General features: G+C 41.3%; 1 protein-coding gene across 1 annotated transcript in view; it reads left to right on the top strand.

The window, feature by feature from the left end:
- LOC126249336 (uncharacterized) overlaps nt 1–22,850 on the top strand; it is a 756,239-nt gene extending 733,389 nt beyond the window's left edge. The window contains exon 5 of the mRNA XM_049950992.1: nt 22,764–22,850. Within this exon, the coding sequence (XP_049806949.1) occupies nt 22,764–22,767 (4 nt within the window). The 3' untranslated portion in view covers nt 22,768–22,850. The remainder of the gene's footprint in view (nt 1–22,763) is intronic.
- Nucleotides 22,851–27,901: the final 5,051 nt, after the last annotated feature.

Here is a 27,901-nt window from a genome sequence, read left to right as displayed (position 1 = left end):
AACGCATGGTTCAAATGGCTCTGAGCGCTATGGGACCCAACATCTTAGGTCATCAGTCCCCTAGAACTTAGAACTACTTAAACCTAAATAACCTAAGGACATCACACACATCCATGCCCGAGGCAGGATTCGAACCTGCGACCGTAGCAGTCCAGCGGTTCCGGACTGAAGCGCCTAGAACCGCGCGGCCACCGCGGCCGGCTGAACGCATGTTTAAAATAAACACGCACTTCTTAGAGAACAGCAAAGACAGATTACAAATAGCTTTAATAATTATACAGAATTTATTTATGTTGTTAATGGCTTTCGGCTTACAAAGCTGTCGACATACATAATTGTCTAACAATGGATTTTTAATATGGGAACTGATTAACAAGTATCGTATAGCTCCAATACTTTCTGTTTTCATTGATAAGTACGAAACGGTTTGTTTTTCCGAGAGGTCACCATTCCCCCAAAGATTCCTATTTAAAATTTCTGAGAATCTCCGTTAGGCTTTCGTGTGGGCTATGCCGATCTTTTACGATGCTAGTAGAATGTCTCTGAATTCTGATTTCTGCTATTATGCCTGCACATGCTAATAAATGCAATCGCTGGGACAGTACCCTGGCATTGGCAGAGCTAGCCTCTTGTATGCAGTGTCCTTTATAGATCCACTCCAGTTTCCAGGAACCCTTCCAACACATTTTCGTCTTCAATTCGATATCCAATCATAATTTTTTTTGTGTTCTTCCCATTTTGTATCACTTCTTCCTGTCACCCCTAAATATTTAACCGATGTAATGCGGTTTGTTTATCGATAACCTTGTTAACGTATGCTATCTGGTTCTGTATCTTTGTTACGGTCATTATCTCGCATCTAATAAGTGTACCTTCTTTATTGACAGACATGACTGAAACAAATGTAAGATTGACTTTATTCAACCACATCCGATGACTATTCAGAAACAGGACACAGTATAAAATTTGTTGAAGTCTACATTGAAAATTTTCGCAAACATTACCCGGAAAATGAATGACACACAGTCGGCACAAAGAATTTTGCCGCAATTACCACATAAATACCGCGTAATGGGGTGGAGATCAGACTGCGCCGACAACTATTCCTTTCTCTTACAATACGTGTGACGGCCTATCTTGCAAAAAGTTTCAGTGCAAACGTGAGCAAGTTTCATATCAAATTACTTACTATCGACTATCGAAAGCGTTTAACTTTCCATTGTCCTATTTTAAAAGCCACAGTTTTTTCAGTATCAGTCTAGTTAAAAAGACTATGCTAAATGTTGTTTCTCTGCTAACAACAAGAAAATAATGTAGTAATATATCTATAATTATTATATAACGCAATTATTATATGCATAAAACAGATATACATTGCAGGACACTCAAGATGCGTCACCAAAACAGAAGCGAAATGCGTCCAACACGAAACAAATATCCTTTCATTTAGTTGCATACACGGGCCAAGTTACAGATAATATCAGGGCTGTTTGTACTGGAATGTCAATGTCGTAGTGCAAACGGCCTTTATCAGAGGTCAACACGTCTTCTGCGACTGATAATGGGTGGTTCTTTGACACATGAACCTCAGCATGCCTCACTGTTCCTTCAGCTTACGAAGTAAGAGGTCTGTCTTCGTTGTGGCTGCGACGCTGTCTCGCCCACTCTCAGCTCACCCACGTGCTATTTACATGTCATTCGCAGTAATGAGGTAATTGCGCATCCGTTGTACAGCTAGAAATGGGACATCATGGTTTCTGTGGCTGAGACCAATAAGATTCTATCGTATGCCTAACGTTTTTCGCCGTTTACAGCACTGCTTCCAACGTAATTGTCGTTACAGTTCCGTATAAAGCCTTTTGTATCCTGCAGGGCACCAGCAGCTGAAGATAAACTGATCACTAATGTGCTAGAGAATTAGGGCATATAAACACCTCGGAAATGTGTCACATGCGCAACAATACATCTGGCGTTCATGACATGATTCTTAGACCAATTAAATTACACTCCTTGCAAAAATTCTGCCAGATATCTTCCCCTTTCACTCCTTTCCCCCAGTCCATGTCCCCCGACTACTTTTTTTCTCTATCTTTTTCTACTATCGAATACAGTTCCCCACGACAGTTTTCTTCGCCCTTTTCTTTCCATCTTTCCATCATCTGGGCTATTAGCTGACATAGAAGCTTGTACTACTGAACTGGGTGTTGGCTTAGCATCTGTCTTGGCTATGATAATGCGTTCACTATGTTGTTCATAGTAGCTTCCCCGAATTCCTGTTTTATTATTCATTATTAGACCTACTCAAACGCTACTCCTATTGATTTTGTATTACTAATCCTGTACTCACATGACCAGAAGTCCTGTTCTTCTGCTATCACACTTTGCTAATACCCATTATCCATTTCCATTTTTAAATTCTCTAACTTACCTACACGGTTAAAGGATATAACATTCCCAGGTTTTTGTTTTTTCCTGATGACAACATCCTCTCGAGTAGTTCCAGTCAGGAGATACGAATGTGGGATCATTTTTTTCTCCGGAATATTTTACTCAAGAGGATGCGATCATCCTTGCCTCATGGCTCAGGAAAAATATCGGCTGTGGTTTCCCTTTCCTTTCAGCCGTTCGCAGTTCCAACACAATAGGCCATGTTTGCTAATATTGCAAGGTCAGATGAGTCAACCATCCGCACTGTTGCGCCCGCGACCACTGCAGTGGCTGCCGTACCTCTTCAGGAACCGTAAGTTCGTCTGGCCTCCACAGATACCCCTCAGTTGTGGCTGCACCTATGGTAAGAATGTTTCTGTCGTTGAGGTACGCAAGCCACCCGACGTCGGGCAAGTTCATATTTCACGGGGAGATTGCATACGCTGAACAGACGTGTTGGCACTGGGAGGTTTCATATAGGTATACAGGGTGTTACAAAAAGGTACGGCCAAACTTTCAGGAAACATTCCTCACACACAAATAAAGAAAAGATGTTAAGTGGACATGTGTCCGGAGACGCTTAATTTCCATGTTAGAGCTCATTTTAGTTTCGTCAGTATGTGCTGTACTTCCTCGATTCACCGCCAGTTGGCCCAATTGAAGGAAGGTAATGTTGACTTCGGTGCTTGTGTTGACATGCGACTCATTGCTCTACAGTACTAGCATCAAGCACATCAGTACGTAGCATCAACAGGTTAGTGTTCATCACGAACGTGGTTTTGCAGTCAGTGCAATGTTTACAAATGCGAAGTTGGCAGATGCCCATTTGATGTATGGATTAGCACGCGGCAATAGCCGTGGCGCGGTACGTTTGTATCGAGACAGATTTCCAGACCGAAGGTGTCCCGACAGGAAAACGTTCGAAGCAATTGATCGGCGTCTTAGGGAGCACGGAACATTCCAGCCTATGACTCGCGACTGGGGAAGGCCTAGAACGACGAGGACACCTGCAATGGACGAGGAAATTCTTCGTGCAGTTGACGATAACCCTAATATCAGCGTCAGAGAATTTGCTGCTGTACAAGGTAACGTTGAGCACGTCACTGTATGGAGAGTGCTACGGGAGAACTAGTTGTTTCCGTACCATGTACAGCGTGTGCAGGCACTATCAGCAGATGATTGGCCTCCACGGGTACACTTCTGCGAATGGTTCATCCAACAATGTGTCAATCCTCATTTCAGTGCAAATGTTCTCTTTACGGATGAAGCTTCATTCCAACGTGATCAAATTGTAAATTTTCACAATCAACATGTGTGGGCTCACGAGAATCCGCACGCAATTGTGCAATCACGTCATCAACACAGATTTTCTGTGAATGTTTGGGCAGGCATTGTTGGTAATGTCTTGATTGGGCCCCATGTTCTTCCACCTACGCTCAATGGAGCACGTTATCATGATTTCATACGGGATACTCTACCTGTGTTGCTAGAACATGTGCCTCTACAAGTACGACACAACATGTAGTTCATGCACGATGGAGCTCCTGCACATTTCAGTCGAAGTGTTCGTACACTTCTCAACAACAGATTCGGTGACCGATGGATTGGTAGAGGCGGACCAATTCCATGGCCTCCACGTTCTCCTGACCTCAACCCTCTTGACTTTCATTTATGGGGGCATTTAAAAGCTCTTGTCTACGCAACCACGGTACCAAATGTAGAGACTCTTCGTGCTCGTATTCTGGACGGCTGTGATACAATACACCATTCTCCAGGGCTGCATCAGCGCATCAGGGATTCCATGCGACGGAGGGTGGATGCATGTATCCTCGCTAACGGAGGACATTTTGAACATTTCCTATAACAAAGTGTTTGAAGTCACGCTGGTACGTTCTGCTTCTGTGTGTTTCCATTCCATGATTAATGCGATTTGAAGAGAAGTAATAAAATGAGCTCTAACATGGAAAGTAAGCGTTTCCGGACACATGTCCACATAACATATTTCCTTTCTTTGTGTGTGAGGAATGTTTCCTGAAAGTCTGGCCGTACCTTTTTGTAACACCCTGTATAACTGTGAGACAAAGAGGTTGATACCAGATTTTAAACTGTAAGATATTTCCAGGGACAAATGCGGACATGTACGATAGTTTATTCGTTATGAACTGCAGATTAAAACGGAAGAGACTGCAAAAAAGATAGGAAAGTAAGGAGATGGTACGTGGATACACTGAAACAATCAGAGGTACTTGAGAGTATCAGAGGGTGCATTAGCCAACGATTGACTGAAACTAGGGAAAGGATTACAACATACGACGAATGGATATTGTACAGCGATGTAATAGTGAATCCAGTAGAGAATCGCATAGATAAAAAGACAAGACAAAGTACAAATGCTTCGATAATTCAAGATACATTGAATTTAATCACGAAAGAAGAAAATATAAAAAATATAAAAATGCCGTCAGTGAAGCAAGAGAAATGGAATACAGACGTATAAAAGAGGAGATACACCGAAAATGCAAAATGGCTAAGCAGTTATGGCTAGAGGACAAATGCTAGGCTGTAGAAACATATATTTCTTGGGGAAAGATAGATGCTACCTGTATTCGTAGGAAGATGTAAGCGACCTATGGAGAAAAGAGAAGCAACTGTGTGAATATCAAAGGTTCAGATGGCAAGCCAATACTAAGCAGAGAGGGGAAAGCTGAAAGGTAGAGAAAGGGAAGAGGAAATAAATGAAGATGAGATGCCAGACATTTTCTGCAAGAAGAATTTGGCAGAGCACTGACACAAGTCGAAACAAAGCTCTTGGAGTAGATGACATTCTGTCAGAACTTCTGATATCCTTGGGAGAATCAGACACAATTACACTGCTGCACGTAGTGTGCAAGATATATAAGACATGAAAGGACCGGGCGTGAGTCGTACTTCGGTAGCTCAGTTGGTAGAGCACTTGCTCGCAAAAGGCGAAGGTCCCGAGTTCGAGTCTCGGTCGGGCACACAGTTTTAATCTGCCAGGAAGTTTCATATCAGCGCACACTCCGCTGCAGAGTGAAAATCTCATTCTGGAAACATCCCCCAGGCTGTGGCTAAGCCATGTCTCCGCAGTATCCTTTCTTTCAGGAGTGCTAGTTCTGCAAGGTTCGCAGGAGAGCTTCTGTAAAGTTTGGAAGGTAGGAGACGAGATACTGGCAGAAGTAAAGCTGTGAGGACCGGCCGTGAGTCGCACTTCGGGAGCTCAGTTGGTAGAGCACTTGCCCGCGAAAGGCAAAGGTCCCGAGTTCGAGTCTCGGTCGGGCACACAGTTTTAATCTGCCAGGAAGTTTCATATCAGCGCACACTCCGCTGCAGAGTGAAAATTTCATTCTGGATATATAAGACAAGCAAAAAACCCCTAGGCTTCCCGAAGAATGGAATAACTCCATTTCCAAACATGTCAGAAGCTGACAAATGTGAATACTACCGAATCATTAGTTTAATATGTCGTGGTTGTAATATACTGACACGAATTGTTTAGAGAAGAATGGTAAATTTGGTAAAATCCGACCTAGGGGGCAATCAGCTTGGGTGCCAGAGCGATGTAGGAACACCATTAGCAATATTGACCTTACGATTTATGTTAGAAGGTAGGTTAAAGAAAAGTTAATGTTCGTTTGTAACATTTGCAGATTTAAAATAAGCTTTTAACAGTGATGAGTGCACTCTGAAATTCTGAAGGATGCAGGGATAAAATACAGGAAGGAAACGGTTATTTACTACTTGTAGCGAGACAATGTTTAATCCTACCCTCGGTGTTATTCAGTCTGTACATTGAACAAAATGGTTCAAATGGCTCTGAGCACTATGGGACTCAACTGCTGTGGTCATCAGTCCCCTAGAACTTAGAACTACTTAAACCTAACTAACCTAAGGACATCACACACACCCATGCCCGAGGCAGGATTCGAACCTGCGACCGTAGCAGCAGCACGGCTCCGGACTGGAGCGCCTAGAACCGCACGGCCACCACGGCCGGCGTACATTGAACAAGCAGTAAAGAAAACGAAGGAGAAATTTTGAAAGGGAATTAAAGGTCTCGGAGAAGAAATAAAAACATCGAGGTTCGCCGATGACATTGTAATGTCTTCAGAGACAGCAAAGGACTTGGAAGATCAAATGGTTCAAATGGCTCTGAGCACTATGGGACTTAACATCTATGGTCATCAGTCCCCTAGAACTTAGAACTACTTAAACCTAACTAACCTAAGGACATCACACAACACCCAGCCATCACGAGGCAGAAAAAATCCCTGACCCCGCCGGGAATCGAACCCGGGAACCCGGGCGTGGGAAGCGAGAACGCTACCGCACTACCACGAGATGCGGGCTTTGGAAGATCAGTTGAACGGAATGGGTAGTGTTTTAAAAAGAAGTGATAAGTTGAACATTAATGAAAGTAAAACAAAGTAAAAAAAAGTCATTATAGTCGAATTAAATGAGGCGATTCTGACGGAATTAAATTATGGTATGAGACACTAAAAGCAGTCAGTGAGTTTTACCATTTTGGCAGCTGGTCGGGACAGAGAGTACATGAAATACAGACTGACAGTGGCGTTACAGAAAAAAGTAGAATTTGTTAATATTTAAGATAAATTTAAAAGTTAGGAAGTCTTTTCTGAAGGTACTTGTCTGGAGTGTATCCTTACATGGAAATAAAAGTGGACAGTAAACAATACAAATAACAAGAGAATAGAACTTGAGAAATGCGGTGATACAGAAGAATGCTAAAGGTGAGATGGTTAGATCGGATAACTAATGAGGAGATACTGAATCAAAATGAACGAAAATTATGGACAGCTTGACCAAAAGAAAGGATCTGTTGGTACGACACATTATGAGGCATCAAGAAACCGTCAGTTAGATATAGGAAGGCGGTGTTTGGAGTAAGAGCTGTAGAGTGAGACCAAGGCATGAATACAGCAATCAGGTTCAAATGGATATGGGTTACAGTAATTATGCAGAGATAAAGAGATTCGCACAGGATATACTAGCGTGGAGAGTTGCATCAAATCAGTCTTCGGACTGAAGACCACAAGCAAAAGGTCTGTATCCCAACAGGCGTTGTATTTCTGTTCCGTAAGCTTTACGACCCAATCCGTGCGCCGAGTTAACTGTTGCTTGTTTGTTGCTTGCTTTTCCTTGTTCGACAGTCTCTGCTTTTTTCCTAAAAAATATTTTAACAGCTGATTTCGACGTCGGACAAAGGTGTGGGCCAGATGGTTTGTTAATAACTTGTCACGTGACCGACAGACTGAGGCCGATATTTACGACTGTGTGCTCTCTTCGCTTACGGCGAGTTTAGCGCCTTTGGCTGAGCTCGTAAACGTCACATTTGCGGCCGAAGGGCTCAATCACCAGTCGTCCGACCCCCTGGGACGTTTCTGAAAGAAGGAACTGCGCTGTGATGCCCATCTATTTGCTCACTCTCCCTCGTTATCCGTTTTCCCAGAGAAGGGAAGCGTGTGTGAGAGATGCTAGATGCTATATGCTTCAGTTCTTTTTCAACTGGGAAGGGTGAAGTAAATGTTTTTTTTCCAGTTTCCACATTGCTTCAAGTACCATCCCAACTTCCTCAGACGTTGCACAATTCTATGGCGAGACATAGCACTAATATTTCGTCTTATCTTGGCTTTACCCAATGACGAGACGAATTTGTCACGAAAGCGACAATTATCCTTTCACTTACTTTGTCATTTCTCACGCATTCCTTCTTTTCTTACATTCATGCCCTTTCTTAAAGCATTTACAATCTTCACGGTGTGTCATCTTCTTTGTGTTGTAATTAGACAGTGTAAGATACCTCATTAACCATACATGTAATTAAATGAGAAAGGGGACCACTTACCGAAAGTTTTTATGGTAAAGAATAATACAATTATATATTGTGTAATCGTGAACTGTGGAACCAGGGGTATTCTTTTCACTTACATTACTTTTCGTATGATAATTCTAAATAGATTATAAACCATCTTTATATATCAAGCGAATCCACGTGGACTTCGGAGATAGTACATGAAACCATTTTCAATCACGGTACCTCACTTACTTTATGGTGTCGTGTCAGACAAAACTGGTATAGGTCAAGCAGCAATTTACGAGTCCGAAATTGGCCTGCCACGAAGCATATCAGCCTCTTACCGATCTATAAATTGCTAGTACTTATCTGTGTTTAGACTTGCTCGTAAGAATAAACTTTTTTTTCTGAAGATGCACCATGAGGGTATGTGGTTAAAACTTCAGACAGTAACCTTGCATCTGAAAAGTGAATATTTCATGGAAAGGAAGATTAGGATTTTATTTCCCGTCCGCAATAAGTTCGTCACAAGGTCGGATTGAATAAGGATAGGGAACGGAATTCGTTGTGTCCTAAAAGCAGCCATCGCGGTGTCCGCCTGAAGTGATTTAGGAAAACCTCAGAGAACTTAAATTAGGATTGCCAGACGGGAATAGAATGGCGTTTCTTCCGAATGCGGATCCCGAGCACAGTTCAAGTCAAGATCTGGAAATCCTGAATTTATGTTTCCTTGATTTTCCTAAGTTACTTGAGGCAAATACGAGGATGGTTCTTCTAATAACTGGACAGGCGATATTCCGTTGTCATTTTCAAACTGAACGACTATTCTGCGTTTACTGATCTCTTTTATACTAGACGTAAACCTCTAACGTACTCACGAATGAATTTTCACTCTGCAGCGGAGTGTGCGCTGATACAAATCTGTCTAGCAAATTGGAATTGTGTGCCGAATAGGGACTCGAAACCGGGACCTTTGTCTTTCATGGGCAAGTACTCTACCAACTGAGCTACCCGAGCATGGGTCACGACCCGTACTCACAGTTTTACTTCCGCCAGTGCCTCATTTCCCGTCTTCCAAACTTCACAGTTCTTCTGCATGATTTGAGGGAGTAGCACTCCTTTATCCCAGGTTTGCTAGTACCGCAAGTACAAGCAGGAGAACTTGTGTGAAGTTTGGAAGGAAGGAGATTAGATATTGGTGGAAGTTCAGCTCTGAGGAGGGGTCTTGAATTATGCTCAGGTAGCTCAGTTGTCTACGAAACGCAAAGGTCCCGGGTTCGAAGCCCGGTCCGGCCAGGAGGTATGTAATATACTGTATTTTCTGTCGAAAATTTCATAGCTCATTGATACTTTTTCTGTTCCTCCTTCCATCTACAGTAAACCTTTTGTTTAAAGATATGGATACGTTCCTTATAAGGAAACATAAATGAATCACAGATGAACAATGGAATATTAAATCGTAGTTACTAAAAGTTCAAACTTCTAACAGTCCTTGTTAATTAAACAACGCTCAAAATTCGGATAAATGGGACCGTTGATGGTCAGAGACATTTTAAACGCTTTATTTGAAGTTCCTTGACGTTTCTAAAGACAACATAAGAATATAGTCTCCCTCGCACCGACAACGCAGTTTTCCGATACCATACACTTTTCCCCTAAAATTTGGTTCAAAAAATGGCTCTGAGCACTATGGTACTTAACATCTGAGGTCATTAGTCCCCTAGAACTTAGAACTACTTAAACGTAACCAACCTAAGGACATCACACACATCCATGCCCGAGACAGGATTCGAACCTGCGATCGTAGCAGTCGCGCGGTTCCGGAATGAAGCGCCTAGAACCGCTCGGCCACCGCGGCCGGCTCTAACATTTGGAACATGCGGTGAAATTGAAATGAATGGATCAAAAAACAATACCTCGTGTGTCTTAAAAATTTAATAATAAACATAAAAAAGTAGAATTATTACATATGGTGTCCTGAACTGACCTCTACACAACACTGCCGTTGCACATAGTCACCACGCATTTGCACACATTTGCGCCATCTTTGAACCTAGACATCAAAAACCGAGCGAGGTGGCGCAGTGGTTAGACACTGGACTCGCATTCGGGAGGACGACGGTTCAATCCCGCGTCTGGCCATCCTGATTTAGGTTTTCCGTGATTTCCCTAAATCGCTTCAGGCAAACGCCGGGATGGTTCCTTTGAAAGGACACGGTCGACTTCCTTCCCATCCTTCCCTAATCCGATGAGACCGATGACTTCGCTGTCTGGTCTCCTTCCCCAAACAACCCAACCCAACCCTAGACATCAAAACCAGTTTGAAAAAATTGAGGATTTTGCTTCTTTACCCATTTTGTTCAGAATCATTTTAAAGCTGCTCACTGTGAAATCTAGCGCGTCTGTCTCCTCGAATCACATCATCAGCACGTCCACGGCCTGTGTTCAAAGATGGTAAAAATGTGTACAAATGCATGGTGACTACACTGTCCAGACACATTACCGTGACCACCAATCAATAGTCTGAATTATCATCTTTCGCAGTGCGGACCGCAGGAAAATAGCCATGGGGTGCCGACAGGGATGAGGAGCGATGCTGACTCCAGTGCCGTGGCCAGCTGCCCTCGGTTTCTCGGTTGAGGATCCATGGTGCGAGCAGCCCGATCGAGGTGATCCCACAGATTCTCGATTGGGTTTAAATCTGGGAAGTCTGGTGGCCAGAAGGTCCCGGTAAACTCATGCTGGCGCCCTTCGAACCCCACACGCACACTGCGAGGTTTATGACACATTGCATTGTCCTGCCGGTAGGTGCCATCGTGCCAAGGAAAAACAAACTATACGTAGGGGTGGACATTGTCCTCAAGGATAGATACACACCTGTGTTGACTCATTGTTCCTTTCAGAATGAGCAGACCACCCACGAAAACATTCCCCAGACCGTAACCCTCCCCCTTTCGGCCTCAATCCTTCCCACGATTGTTGCAGGGTGTTTGCTTTCAGAAGTTTAGCACCGTACACGCCAACGATCATCTCCGATAGAGCATAAAACGAGATTGATCTGAAAATGTCATCTATCGCCACTCAGTGGACGTCCGATTGCGTTCCACGCCGCTGAATAGCAGACAGCGTAGGTGCATGAACTAGGCGACTGCTGCGGAGGCCCATACACAGCTACATTCGCCGAAATTCCGTTGAGGACACACTGTTGGTAACCCCTTGGTTCATTTAGGTGGCCGCTCTTAACACCTCTCTGCAGCCGTCGTTCACTCCTGTCGTCAGTGGCCCGTGGTGTATCACAGTCGCCAAGGTGCTGGTTTTGGATGGTACTATTTTGTCATGGATGGTATACTTCAACCACGGCAGCCCGCACACAGTTTACAACTTGCCGTTTCAGAAATGCATCCACCCTTGCCTCGCTAACCAATCATCGTGTCCTTTTGGACGTGAGATAAATCGCTTCTACATCTACGTCTATATCTACATGATTACTGTGCAAGTCACAATTAAGTGCCTGACAGAAGGTTTATCGAACACTCTTCAAGCTATTTTCTCTACCGTTCCACTCTCGAACAGAGCGTGAAAAACGAGCACTTAAATCTTTCCTTGCGGGTTCTGATTTCTCTTATTTTGTTCAAATGGTTCAAATGGCTCTAAGCAATATGGGACTTAACATCTGAGGTCATCAGTCCCCTAGACTTAGACCTACTTAAAACCTAACTAACCTAAGGACATCACACACATCCATGCCCGAGGCAGGATTCGGAGCTGCGACCGTAGCTGTCGCGCGGTTCCAGACAGAAGCGCCTAGAACCGCTCTGTCACAGCGGCCGGCCTCTTATTTTTTATGATGATCATTCCTCCCAATGTAGTTGGGCGCCAACAAAATATTTTCACAATCTTAAGAGAAAATTGATGACTGACATTTCATGATAAGTGCCTGTTGCAACGAAAAACGCTTTTGTTTTAATGATTTACCCCCAATTAGCGTATCACATCCGTGGCACTCTCTCCCTTATTTCGCGACAATACAAAACAAGCTGCCATTCTTTGAAATACCACACCGCACAGCAATGCTCCAGAAAAGAGCGGAATAATGTACCGTAAACAGGCTCTTTAGTAGACCTATTGTATTTTCTAAGTGTGTTGCCAATAACTGCAGATTTTGGTTTGCTTTCCCCACAACATTATCTATGTAATCGATCCAATTTAAGTTATTCATAACTGTAATCCCTAAGTATTTAGCTGAATTTACAGCCTTTAGATTTGTGTATATATCCTGTAACCACAATTTACAATTTAGTGAGCTCGTGTGGATGAGGTCACACTTTTCGTTATTTAAAGTCGTTTCCGCGTAACGACAGCGACTGCACTGTTTCCCACGTCCCTCCCCCCACCCCCTCCCCTCCGACACGCTTTATATACAGTCCACTGCTGGTTCTGACAACTGCCATATGTGAGATTTTATTGCAAGTTGGCGTTGAACATAAACATCTGTCACGTTAATTTTTTTGGACTGTTTATTTTTAACGATTGTGTTGTGTAGAGGAGAGTTCAGGCTATAACCTGTACTAATTTCGCAGTTTTATGTCTATTATTACATTTTTTCATGACACAGGTTGTCTTACGGTTTGATCCACTGTCGTAGAAGTCAACATCCCCGTAATTTGGTGGCTCTGCGGGATCTGACCATCAACATACGGCTTCAGCTGGTTATTGCGTCCTTGAGGAATCTTGTGGACTTTCTTCGACGCCCAGTTGAGGCTGTAATCAGTGCCAGAGACGACGTTACACGGCACTGGCGTCATATCTCCTGGAGGTCAATAATTTTTTGTACAGCATTCTTTTTATATGTCATAAGGGAATCGACGTCACCGTCAATCTGGCACTGAAGATGTGGAATTAAGTCAGGAAAAAAAATTCTGTTCGTATTGTCTCCACGCGTCGTGCAACACGACAGAGATCGTATTATTTTCATCTTACGCGGCGGCGTTGCATCTTTCTTCAAAGAAGTGGAAGCGTAAGGGAAGAAGGAAAATGACCAGCTAGGCGCTAGCAGCTTTCGGAGCCGCGCGAAGTTCCACCGTATCGCGTTACAGCAATCACAACCGTGGCAACGATAAATCTTTGATTAAAATTCGGCACTTGACGTGCGGCGTCCGAGGTGAGGTATGATTGGGCGCGGGGAACCGCAGCCGCCATTACCGCTCACATGCGGTGCGCTACAAATGTGAATGCCTGCGGAATTACGGGGTACTGCGCCGGCCTGGCTCCGGCGCGCTCTCCGGATTTCAATTATTTGAGGCCAATTACGTGATGGTTGTCCGATGGCCGGGCCGCAGGCACGTCCCAGGGATGGACAACGACATTCGCGCTTCCTCAGTTATCGAGTGGCCACATCATCTCGCCGGATGGGCGGTCCCTTTGTCTGAAAGCGACGCCTACGCCCGATTCACGGAAAGCCTGCCTTATTGTGTTTCCCACGTAGCCGCCGCACTTGTCGCCCCATTCTTTATGCGTGCGCCAAATGCAACGCGCCGCAGGTCTTAATCTGACAGGCTGAAATATTCGAATCTGCTTCACGGCAACTGACAACCATTTTTGTAATGTAAAATTATGACAGAAGTCGAGACTCTGTTCTACATCTACCTCAGAAATCGTGTGGGGATCTTAACACATGGGCCGTTCTACATTTATGTCTTCGTCTTTATCTGCACTTCGCAAGATACACAGTTTGTGACAGAAGGCAGAAAGTGTGATAGAATCTTTTCTCCCGTCCTCATTTCTGCTTAACTCCCGGATGATAGATGGCATCTGACAGTATAAGGCAGTCTTAGAACTGACTTACGAGTGTATATTATTAATAATATCAAATAATTGAACGTTACGTAAAATCTGACCGTTCTACATTTTCAGTGTAGTACTTTGATCAATGTAAATAAGCATTCTGATATGATTTTCTCTCAGAACGCGTTGTTACAGTAGTCTAAGAATTACCGTATGTACTTCAGTGTAATGCACATTTACATGTTTGCGACAAGTTTGTTATTACCTTTTAAGTGAAAATATGTTTCAGATTTTTTTGCCTTATTCCATATCCATGAGGTCCATTTCATTTAGGATCTGTGAAAGAAACGTTAGAAACACTCTTTTCCTGCGTAAATATTTATTGTTTATTGTTGTTTAAACCATGCTCTACATCCCAGAGGATATAGATGTATGGAACAAAAAGGACATATAATCAAATCTAATGAAGTCCTCCATTTGTTGCTACGCTATACACGATGAACTCTAACCTTAACACCATAATTTAGGGTACTTGAATATTGCTCCAGGTATGACTGGTAGAGGAAATAGAGAAGATCCTACGAGCAGCAGCACGTTTCCTTACAGCTTCATTTACTAAGCCCAAAAGCGCCACGGAAATGCTCATCCAGCCGCTTGGTACACGTTAGAAGATAGGCGTTGTGCGTAAAAGTGTGGTTCACTAGCTGACTTTCAGAGCATTGATGTAGATGTATATGTATTTTGAGAGCGTACGTTCCTAGAAGAGCGAACCAATATATTGCTTTTTCTTAAATGTATCTCATGCAAAGACCATGAAGGTAAAATTAGGGAAACTAGAGTTTATGCAGAGGCTTGCCAACAATTGTTTTCCTGCGGAAAATTCGCGACTGGAACAGGAAAGAATGAAGTGACAATAGTACACAAAGTACCCTCCCTCACATACTATATGGTGGTTTGCGGGGTATAGATGTATAGAGGTAGCTGTATTGTGGTATAAGGGACTCGTAGTCTTCGGTGGATCGTTACAGTGTAAGAACATTATTATGATTTATTCGATTTTACCTCAGATACCTTTGTTTATGTGAAAATTACTTCAGAACAGTAGAAAATGCCTGTAATATGCGAAGTGCAAACCGTGCAACACAACTCAACAAAGCGTCTTTGTGACATTCTTCCATTGTATTCAGTCAATCCATACTTAAGGTGCATATCCGCCCTCTTCATCAGTAAACCTATCCTTATTGATGGGTATGTGTTTTAACGCACAACTACTGGCAGTACTCAATGCAAGCTTGAAGACGAAGAGTAAAGTGGTCATTACTATTGTCAACAGCAAACACCGTTAGTGAACGGAAGAAGTATTTTTCCTGGAAGGACACACAGCGCACATCGTCGACATTAGCAATGTTGTCCAGGTATTTTCAGTGCAATACAGATACAGAGATAAATGGCGCTAAGAACTCAAACTAAATGCAGTTACTCTGTTTGGAGCCACTGGAGACCACAGGTCTCTCATACCAAAGTACTCACAAAATATTCCTGGACAATCTCGGAAATTTTGTCGTTGGAGTTGCGGATCGCCCTACATGTTTCTTGGGTCGTATTGGAAAATAGGCCCGCTGAATTTTTAGGTTTAAATTCTCCGCTAAGCGCAACGTTTTTATTTTTATATATTATTTTTTGTTGCATCTCCCGTTAGAGGTCTTAGAGCATTGCTGTGAAATTCTCTCGAAGGTAACAAACCTGTGACGAACCGTACAGCTTGTCTTTGAGCACCTCTCCTCCACTAATTCCGACTCTAATGACCTCTTTCTCGACGGGACGTTAAACCCTAAACTTCCTTCCTTCGTTCCTCCCTTCTTTCTTCCACTAATGCAAGTAGATGAGAGTCCCAGACCGACGAAGAATACTTAATAAATGGTCGCAATACGGGTTTTTAGTGACCTTCATAGAAATTACGTTGTCGTTCCTTTTTTTGGTTTCTAGTATCTTGTAAATAATTGTTTAGTCAGATGATGTCAGAACATAGCGCTGTATTGCATTTATTTATGTTGAGGCTCAGCTTCCAATCTTCCTTTGTTTCGTAAAGACTTTCGAACAACCTGTCCTTCGTAGTTACAATAGCATCACCGTCGTACAACCTCATAGACAATAAGAGGTCAAAATAGCAAAGCAGAAAACAACTGACTCAAAAGTCATTCGGGGTTGCTATCAAATTAAATTTTGGATTTTCCGTTTTGCTGTGGTAGCTGACTTTGAATATCAACTTAGAAACGAGAAAGAACGATATAGTACAATGCTTGGATGGAGAACGGGTAAGTAACCTGCTGAAAACCATTTCAGGAACTTTCCCAGCGTGCTCATTTAATGGCTTAGGAAACAGCGGAAACGTAAACTGGGACGACCGGACGTTTAATCCTTGTTCCTTCCAACTATCAGCGAAGTATCTCATTCACTTTTCCACATCGCTTATCATTCTACAGCGGAACCGAAAAAACGACTGAATATAATTCTGCTATTGACATCTGTGAGGCAGAAGAGAGTTAAATTCTCTCTCAAAACAGAGATTTTTCACAGAACGTATAGGACCATAAGAACTAAGTCGGCTAATTCTTATACGTGATTTTTAAAGACAATTTTACAATGTGTACTGCGCCAAATATTTGGCGTTTTCAAACTTTTTGTTTCATGAGTTGAACCTATAAACCACAAGCAATGCTAAATATTTAAGAGCGCGAACGAAAAAGCGTCATGTATCTGAAACGGAATTCGATTGATGGATACAAACTGTTCACACTGAGTTCCTTCGTTCTGAAAGCATCAGCAACATGACGAATATTGTAGGTTATCTAGAACAAACTGCTGCATTAAAATTGATATTACTTTGGCAAATTATATGTTAAAAAGACATAAAAAATCCAGTTTATGATAATTTTTAAAGAGGTCCTTAATTTATTGAAGTGTTTACGAAATTAGTATCATATGGAAAATGCTTGCGGTATTCATCCGATGAAAATCTTCGTTTATATGTCTGGGTTATTCGTTATGTCTACATTCCGAATGCTTATAATAGTTTCGCGTATCCCTCGAAAGGGAAAGCAGAAACGTATTGTGTTGTCGGCTCTGTGATTTCTGATAAACTTTCTATTGTCACCAATACTTATTTTCATATTGTAAGCTAAATTTTCTTTTAATGCAACTACAGAATTTTTCAGTTCGTTTGTTTAATGACTGTGCACGATCCTTTTTATGAACTTATTATTATGAACAAAATGTCAACTGTCGTCATTTGTGATGCATCTTATATCTCGATACACTCTATTCCCCCAGAAACCACTTGCCGTCGGTGGGGTGGCTTGCGTGCCTCAGCGATACAGATAGCCGTACCGTAGGTGCAACCACAACGGAGGAGTATCTGTTGAGAGGCCTGACAAACGTGTGGTTCCTGAAGATGGGCAGCAGCGTTTTCAGTAGTTGCGGGGCAACAGTATAGATGAGTGACTGACATGGCCTTGTAACATCAACCAAAACGGCCATACTGTGCTGGTACTGCAAACGGATCAAAGCAAGGAGAAACTACAGCCGTAATTTTTTCCGAGGGCATGCAGCTCCGCTGTATGGTTAATTCAGAAGATGTAGGTTTCAGTAGTTATTCGAAGCTGAAGAGGCTTGCAGAGGACAGAGTGTCATGCAGAGCTGCATCATACCAGTCTTCGGACTGAAGACCACAATAACAATAACAACACAAACACTCTATGTACAAGAAACTGTGGGGAGAAAAGCACCAATGGTAGACACTTAGCTATTATAATGAAAGTCAAAAGCTTGAGGAATTTAGTCATTTTAATCTCATACAGTGGACCATGTTTAGAAAAAATTGAGTGAGTAAATTTTATACAGCCTTTCATTAACAGATATCCACATAACGTACAGAAAAATATTTGCTTAGCCGCAAGTGAAAATGTATATAAGTTTGTTAGAGCAGGGAATTCATTAGCAACTGCGAGAAGGTAAAAGTGCAAGTTCCACAGAAGGTGAATCAGATAACCCAAAGCTTGATTAACGTTTTGCAACTGCAGAAAAATATATCTTACTGCATTTCAATTTTTTGGCATCTCTCCAAAGTCAATGCTGTCCAAGCGGTACCTTTCCATAAATGGTTGCAAAACTGTAGAATAGACCGTAGTAGGACGGTGGACGTGCAGCTAGTGGGCTGGAAACGTGCCCGTAGCCGGGAATGGACAGCCCTGTACTGTCACCTTGTAGCCGCGCTGTGTAATTGTTGGTCCTGATTACAGGCTGGACGCCGTACCTGCCCTCGTCGTCGCCTACATGCTTACACTACCGGTCGTCTCCAGCTCTGTCTCAAACACCGCTCCCAAAAATTCCACATCATGAAATCTGACTAAGCTTTACTCTCCGTGGCGAGTCTAACATAGAGCTAACACCATAATATTTCTTCGTTTATACTCGTATTTTATTTGAAGAGCGAACACGAGCGCGTTTTCGGTGAGGGCTTTGATTGATTTTAGAGTGATAGATGTCTCAAAATCTCAGGCAAAACAAGTTATCACCAGCTGATCAACATACTCGTGCATTAGACTTCAAATACAAAGACACCAATTGACTAGCGTCCACAAGAGGCACTAGTCTATAAGGAACCAAACATTCTGGTAGCATCCACGCACTGAATCTTTCTTCGTGACATTAGATGAGAAATTTCTTGATTCAAAAAACTTTAGCAACAGACGTATGTTTTGTTTATTTTATTTTATATCTCAAATGCTACCAGTATCGGCAACTCAATATTGCCATCTTCAAGCCCCTTACGCTATTATCGTATTAACAATCTTATCGAATGGTGCCATTAAAGTGGAATCGTAAATCAGATCGTTATGCAACAGATTCCTGTGAACGGGTGACACTGACTGAGCCTACATTCAGTCCTCGAAACGTGGTCAAAAATAGTGCCCCTAAAAAAATAAACCAAAACATTCGGCTGTTGGTAAAGTTTTTTGAATCGATAAATACGTACCAGCCGATGTCCCCCAGGCCATAATGGACCGACAGAGACTTAGGTGAGAAATGTCAAATCGAGTGATCATCACTCATGTTATGCACCAAGATTTAACGCTGTAATTTAACATGTGTGGTGTATTACCTGAGTGAGGAACGCTCGATATATTTCTCACCTATTGCTAAGATCAAAGATTCTGTGTATGTTGATAGCAGACTATTTTTGCACCTAATTTTTGTTTTCCTACATTTTAATGTCTCTTGCAGGTGCTAGTCAGCTGTCTCGTGATGATGGTCCAATTAGCCGAAAACCTGTTCAAAATAAACAAATATGCGCTCTCACTTATCCTTGACATAAGAAAGGAAATAAGACAGATTTTAACAACTATAAAGGGATATGTTTAGTGGCTATTACGTACAAAATTCTATTCAAGGCCCTTCAAAATCGTTTGGAAGTGAATAGCAAGTGGCATGTAGAATGGGCAGGTCCTGCGTGGAATAGATGATAACACTGAAACTAATCGTAAGGAATTATTACCTATGAAGCAAAAAAGTACTGCCTAGAAAGGATTATAGCACAGGATCTGATAGCTGGGAATTATTATCTACGAAGCAAAAGTATTGTCATAACCTTCGTAGACTTCGACAAAGCCTACGACTCCATAGACAGAGAAACACTCTTCAGTGCGTCAGAAGAGTTCGACAGCAATTAAAAAACATCGACAGAAACACAGCGGCTTATGAAAAGCACGGATGGAGCGGTGAAGAGCTCATGTGAGAATTCACATTACTTTTCAGGCATTTGGTAGCTCCGCGACGAAATGTTATATGGAGTTTCCTTAGAGAGATCTACTTTGAAGTTATTGCGTTTCACTGCATATCATGAATCAAACGTGACTTACTCCAAAGCACCTCATCCGGCAATATTAACGACAGAAAAAGTTTAAAAACGTAACCCAGGGAGACATATTTTTTTAATCTAATTGTGTTCAAACAACGTACGATAAACTTTTTCCTACATGTCCAAAACACACACACACACACACACACACACACCAGACGTCGAAACATTGTTAAGAATGTTGACGTACTTATTGCAGTTACACAATGCCTCATCAGTCTGCAGAACTCATAGACACATTGTCCGTAAAAGTTCGTAAAATGTCTACGAATAATCGGTCCTTCCGGTGTCATAGTCGTTGGTACGCACAAATTATCAGCATATTCAATATTTTCTCTGCAGATAACCTCAATATTCATGAACCTCCGCTTCACCAAATGAACGTAATTCTAAACTAGCGTAATATCAATTGATTGGCGACTCCATGTTGTCCTGTGCACCACGACCAGATAACAGGTTTACTTGAAAAAAAGAGACAGCATTGGTCGTATATTTTTTACTATTGCAAAATCGATTTTCTGTCACTGAGTGACCATCTTCAGTGCTATATTGTATAACTTAAATTGGGATGCACTGTTGTCACTAATCTTACGGCGATCACATAGTCTATGTGATCGCCGTAAGATTAGTGACAACAGTGCATCCCAATTTAAGTTATACAATATAGCACTGAAGATGGTCACTCAGTGACAGAAAATCGATTTTGCAATAGTAAAAAATATACGACCAATGCTGTCTCTTTTTTTCAAGTAATATCAATTGTTAACAGCGATCGTATTTCATATTTTAACAAGAAGTACTCCAGATTGCAACAATTATCTTTTAAGTTTGATTTGGTCTGAGGATGGTCTTACAGACCGAAAACTGTTACCAAGAACTTAAGTAAAAAAGCATTGCAATTGGGCTGCTTTTTATTAAAAACTATGTTGGTTTTGTCTGTATTACGTAAGAGCCTGTCGATGCAATATTAATCACGAAACATGAACCATAAATAAATAAAAATAAGAAGTGTAATACTTATAATATGCCGCGTATTAAGAGTAAAATCTAATATATGTTGTGTAGGGTATAATAAGTTCATTTTCTAACAAGCCAGTCACGAAATTCATCTCTTTTGAATAACATAAATGAAGTGACGATGAAACAACTTTAACTTAGGTCTATTATCATGGCGTCAGTAGGTAGCATAACTAACACAATCGAACATTTTTTAAAGAGTCAAGAAACAAATGAACTAACAGGGTCATGTACATATTTTCGCTTCTGAAAGAAAGCATTTCTCATTGATCACTTTTTGATGTGTGCATTGGTAAGAAAAGAAACTTTTTATCGTTATACTGTATTCTCAGCAAGTCGTCGTTAATCACGCCTGTGAGTCACCGAGTCTTGCCCTTGTTGCTATTCATTCGATATAAACAGTGGAGTAATGTAGCTCATGAAACATTTTCCACCTTATCTTCGTTTCCAAGACAGCAGTACAATTTTTAAACCGATCTGTGTGTTGTTTACGGTATAATCTACGCTAAATATTATTATCTGATGATGGGAAAGCATTAAAAGTGAACTAGTGGGCAATAAACATGAATGAAAAAAATATGGACAGGTTGCTTTCTGCTGTAGTGTATCTTCAGTTTACAGTCGCAACGATTAGCAAAATCTACGATAGACAAGATAGATGTATTTCAATAGTAACACCATGCGACGTACAATAAAAATTGGTCTTGCACTAGCATTTATTGAATTATTAGTTTCTCCGGGTGTTGATTCCGCAACTTTGTTAAATTAACGATATTGACTCAAAGTTCCAAACAGCAACTGGAGCGGTTTTTCATTATTTTCTTATCGAATTCTCCAAAATGATACGAGTTTTTATCAGTACACAGATAGAGCTTGCACTTGGTGGGCATGGTCACTGTTGACACTAAATCTCTTTACAGTCTGCATATTTGCCTATTTCTATTAGCAAGGCCAATGACAGGCTCCATTAACTCGACCAGACTGGTCAGGTAACGATATTATTGTACCCTTGAACTTACTATTTACAATTCTCTTTCCATATTTACAGCCTATTTTTCCTTTTCCTTATCATATTACTTTCTAGCATGCAGAGATTTGCAATTGTGCATTTATTTACAGATCATTTTCTTTGTCAGCATGAATACCAAATATTTCGTAGCTCGTACCACATTTTGAACAAGAGTTCATCTCAGGCAGGTCAACAACTTCTCCGAGAATGAACTTGATGCTTCTTTTCCAATTGCAACACACGGACAACTGTCGCAATAAAGTGTAATAAGGGCTAAGAATATGTCAGTTCTTGCGATAATCATAGGTGCAGTTTATCTAGGACATTTTGCGTTATCCACTGGAGCCCGTAATCGATACAGCGAATTTCAACTGCTATTGTATTCATTCGTGATGTAAGACGTTAGGGTAGCAGTCTCAGAAATCATTTTAAAATTGCAACTGAGGTATTGTTTAGGGCGAGTATGTGCAGCCCGCTGTCGTGTTGCAAGTTGCTGGAGTTTGTTTACCCGTTAGTGTGTCACTGACTTTCCCCGGGTCGTTGCACTCCGGCTTGAGAACTTATTTTTAACTTAGATATGGAAGAGAGATACATAACTGTGAGGCCTCCGACTCCCAGAAGAAAACGAATGCGAAGATCAGACGAGAAGATAAATTTACCTCACATTCTACTACATTTTGTTTTCGTTTCGCAATCTCTAACCATGATAAGTAATGCAAAAGAAAGAACACACATTTTTCATTGTGAGTAATGCAATCTCTGTTTTTCTTTTTCAGGTAAGTCTGTGTCCTAGAGTTGTCAAGAAGCTAACTCATCCGGCACAAGGTAAGACTACAAATGATGCTTAAAAAGAGCTGAGAAACACAAGCTGTATGCGTTTACTGTTACAGCAAAAAATTCATTAAAATATATTCCACAACATAATATTTGATACGGCAAATGAACATATAAACTCCAGAAAGATTGTATCATGTTCTGTAATAATTCCACATAACGGTTTTAAATGAAGATGACACTTCATTTCTGAAACCTACCACAGAGAGTTGTATGAACACTGTGGGAAGTTTACGAGTTCATGCCTTTCGTATTAGTAGCACAAGTACTTGGAACTGATACGAAGGCACTTGTAACTAGTTAACTCTTGGTTTACTTTTTATAAGTTAACTAAATTTCATGAGTTTGCAGCTTCAGGAAGCATCATTTGCGTATTTTTGACAACAAAATACATTTTGAATAATTACTACATGTGAAACAGACGTCTACGTCTCTAACAAGATATTGAAACAAAAATATCGGCATAGTACGTCAAACTTCTTCCTAACAAGTGTTGTAGGTTGCCATCATATATTTCAGAATGAGACTAACGAATGATTCATTTGGTGTGATGCAACCACGCAGTTCGACTATATTCCAAATTTTTCCTGAGTTTTTTAAAATCCCAAATGGCGCTTCAAGCCACGAACAGTCGTTTCACGCAGAGAACTGTAGTCAAATTTTAGTGGTTGAATTATCAGATGTCTTCGGAGCAGCACAAAGTCTGGAGCCACGCAAGTAAAAATCTTTAATTTGTGTGAGAAAGTGCGCTACTTATGTAGTTACTTCATGTGTATTAAGTGTTGAACATAATGAGAAATTATACTTCACATAGCTTAGGAGTAGTTTGAAATCCTGTTTACAGTGATACTTATTACATTTATCACAAAACAACAATATTTTTGTGAGCCGACAGCCATACTTTCCTGAGCGCCGTGCACGCAGAAAAGGTAAAGCTTTTCCTAAGAGTAACTTTTTGTCTTAGAAACGTAATAACCCCGATTAAAACGTTAATGGCAGTGCGCGAGACGCTGGTCATGGTCAGAGGGAGCGGGACTGTGTAAATATTATTTTCGAATGCGGCCAGCGCGGCTCAGTTTCCAAACCGTGATGGATCAATTCGTTTTTATTGTGCGGGGATGTCCAGGCGCGTCCACCCTTGTGGCTGCAATCTTGAGCAATATTCCCCGGGCCACCCCCCTCCTCGGATTACGGCAACAGACTTCGCCAATATGTCGGCCGCCATAAATCATAGTTAGGAATGACTAACAGCCGCGGGGCTCGCCACGAGAACCTGCCCCCTGGAAAATATGATGTAATTTATATGGAAATGCTTCGGAAATCTTGTGTCATTTAGAGATATGAATGAAAAATTCAGTGTATAGAGAGGCGGGCGACCGGCGGAAGAAATACAAGAAGACTTCGTCCAGTGTAGTCGCTTGTAAAGCGAGTTCCGCAAACAAGCCACAATTTACTACGCGCGATAAGAGAGCGACCAGCTCGGCTGTTCGTCTGCCGGAACGAGCGACGGCGTCCCGATGCATTCCACCTGCCTGCTCACCACTGCCGCATATATTTTCAGCAAAAATACCATTTGCACCGTGCGGAACACACAGCTTAGGACAAAACACAAACATTAAATCTGGCAGTGATCGTCCTGTTGATACGGTAAAAGGCTGTTGGAAGGAATGTCACTTGACTCCAGAACGCAAAGTCCGAGGTTCGATTCCCATTGGGAGAGGGAGGTGGTGGAGTGTGAAAAATTTCAGTCGGTACATTTTGTCCGAAAAAACTGCCCTACATTTTAAGTATCAAGACAGTATTGTCTCGTGCTGAATGAACACATTTCCAAAATAGTTTCCTGAAACTCGTTTTGTCATCAAACAAGAAGTCTTTTTCTTTAATAGTTAGTTACATGTTCCATAGATCATGTGAACGATTCTCTTATAGAAATGTTGTGGAACGAATTTGTTTACGGGATATGTATATGTAAGTAGTGTTAACATTAACGAACCCATTAGTTTTTTGATCCTACTTGACCTACTACACCTTAAAGCCAGATTTCCTTACGGGCTACACGTTTTGAGATATAAATTGGTCCATCGAATAGAAGCAGTTGTGCAGGAGAACTGATTTTAGATTAGATTTAAAACTTGCTTTTCTACCTGAGAGACATTTTATGGTTTGGGGCCGATGATCAAAAAATTTTGTAGTTGCATATTGGACTCCTTTCAGCGCCATTGACAGCTTCAGTAATGGGTTACTCCTCTCTCTAGTGTTTTAGGTACGGAAACCACTATTCTTCTCAAATTGTGATGGATTTTATACGACGAATTTCATTAACGAATGTGTGTATTGAGATGGTGTAGTTAAATGCCCAAATCCTTGAGGAGGTACAGCATGTACGTGACGACCGCAATTGAACACTACTGCGCGCTTTTGTGCAATCAATACTTTCTTTTTAAGTGAAGAGTTACCCCAGAAAATTATTCCAAAAGCATTACTGAGTGTAACAGCGGAAAAATATTTCAGGAGGCTGATTCTTTTGTTTCCAAGAATAGCAATTATACGAAGAGCAAGAAGAACTGAGACGTTCAATAAAACGCGTCTTACAGTTTTAGGTTTCACCAACATGTACACCAAAAAATCTAAAGCGGTCTACCCTATTTACTTGTTCATATGTTACATCAGTTGTCGGTATAACTCTATTTGTTTTACAGAACTGAATATTGTGTGCCCACTCAAAATATAAGGAGAGTCCATTTTCATAGAAGCACTTCATAATTCTTAGTAAAACATCATTAACAATCTCCTCTGTTGCTTTCTTTCTAATGGGGTTTATTATAATACTACTATCATCTGCACAAAGTACCGGTTCTGCTTGTTTAATGTTAAGTCGAAGGTCATTCATATATTTAAGAAACAGGAGTGGACCCAAAATTGAGCCCTGTGGGAGTCCTTTAGTGATTTTTCTCCATTCACTAAGATTTTCTACTTTCCCAACATTATGTGAACCATTCCGTCCAATTTTATTTTATTATTATTTTTTTCATCCTGTTTGTCAAGTATGGTTCACGTAAGTTTTGTGTACAGCCATCAATTCAATGAAACTTACGTTTCTCTAAGGTTGTAACATGATCTAGAAAATTAAACGCTGTGGAAAGATCACAAAAAATACCAACGCGCGATATTTTATTATTTAAGCCTTTAATATTTGATGGGTGAACATGTAAGTAGCATTCACAGTTCGGTAAACGTTCTGAAATCCAAAATCTATTGAGCTAAGTCAGTTTTTTCTAATTAAATGTTAGACTACTTTAGAGTACACAACTTTTTCGAATATTTTGGAAAAAGATGTCAGTAAGCAAATCGGACGACAATTACTTAAGTCTTTCCTGTCACCTTTCTCATAATGAGGCTTAATATTTACATATTTCAACCTGCCTAGAAACATTCTCCTTGACAGTGATACACTACATATGTTATTAAGAAATTTAATTATTAAGTTAGACCAGCTAATCAGAATACTGTATGAAATTCCATCAACACCAAATGGGCCCCTGTTTTTTAGAATTTTTACTATTGTTTTAATTTCCGTGAAGGTTGCTGGTGCTATTTCTAGTTGCTAAAAGTTTTCTGGAATGACGTTTCTAATACATCCTCTCACAACTTCAATTGAACCATTTAATCCTGCTTTTGCTGCTACATTTTTAAACTGGTTGTTGAAAGCACTTCCAGCTGGCGAATAATCATTCACAACATTGTCACTTCGTTAAATTGTTACGGTATCTTTCTAGTCGTTGGCGGTCCTTTCTCCTGTTTGACAATATTCCATCAGGCAGTACAAATGGATGAATCCATTGATTTCATAAAACCTTTGTTTCGATCCCTTATCTTCTAGGATGAGCTAATAGTGACAAAATACCTTCTTCTTTCCTTCAGATTTGAAATATAATAGCTGTTGTGCCAAACCCAAAATTTGTCCTCATGGAGACGCAGTTGACGTAGTCCTCTCTTCATCGTATTCTACGTGGCATCAAACTGCCATTTACTACCTACGTCTACATTAGTTCATTTTAAGTGAGCTTATACTTGTATTTTAAAATTTTCGTTTGCAGTTCTTAGATCGTTTCTCACTTTGTGTTTTACTTTTATCGTTCCAACTTCAATTTTGCTTTTGACTGACTTGTAAACTACAGTTACCAAAAGCACCAGTCAGATATTTTATGAAATACACAATTCGACAACTATAGTCGTTCTATATCAAGCTCATTCACATATGAGACGTGCATTCACCTTACACTTCACTTCAAAGAAATCTACTGGTCATCGAATTTGTTTCAGGAGGCAAAAAAGCATGAAATTAACAAGCTGCTGAAGCGGCAGCTGTTTTTTGTGATTTTTATCGACGTGCGAACTAACAAATCCCGTTAACAGACGCTGCCGGCCCATCGTCTCCGACCGACCGCCGTGTCATCCTCCTCCAGTGGCACTACTGGACGCGGTATGGACGGACGTGGGACGAGCATATCGTCTTCCTGGCCGTCAGAGAAGCTACTACTCGGTGAATTACCTCCTCAGTTGCCATCGCGAGGCTGAGTGCACACCGTTCCAGTCCTTCACCAAGGAAAAACCCCTAGCAGTACCAAGAAGCGAGCCCCAGCCGTCCGCATGGCAGTCAGGAAAGCTGATCACACAGCTACGGAGGCAGACGACGTACTTAGTAAGTTCGCTTTATTTGGCAATTTTCGCGACGTTGATCCCAAAGTTCTCTTTTCATTTTTTTAACGCCTTCGTTTTCATTGGTCTCCACATCTACTGAATTGACGAATGTACAATGTCTCTGCTTGGAAGTCCGCACCGCGTGATCTTGAGGTTAGCGACACTGCTTCTAGATCGCGAGGTCCAGGGTTCGATTTCCGGCTGCATCGGAGATCTTTCTCGCTCTGTCGCTCTGCGACTGGGTGTTTGTGTTGTCTCCTGACCAGTAATGCCACACAAACATTTCATTTCTTGTAGGATGTGAGTACTTTCACCATACTCTCTTCTTACTTCGAATGTTATCTCGTTATATTTCTGCTAAGCAAACTACATATTTAGT

The sequence above is a fragment of the Schistocerca nitens genome, chromosome 3 (genome assembly GCF_023898315.1).
Source record: "Schistocerca nitens isolate TAMUIC-IGC-003100 chromosome 3, iqSchNite1.1, whole genome shotgun sequence".
Lineage (NCBI taxonomy): Eukaryota > Metazoa > Arthropoda > Insecta > Orthoptera > Acrididae > Schistocerca > Schistocerca nitens.
This window is presented reverse-complemented; position numbering and strand designations above follow the sequence as displayed.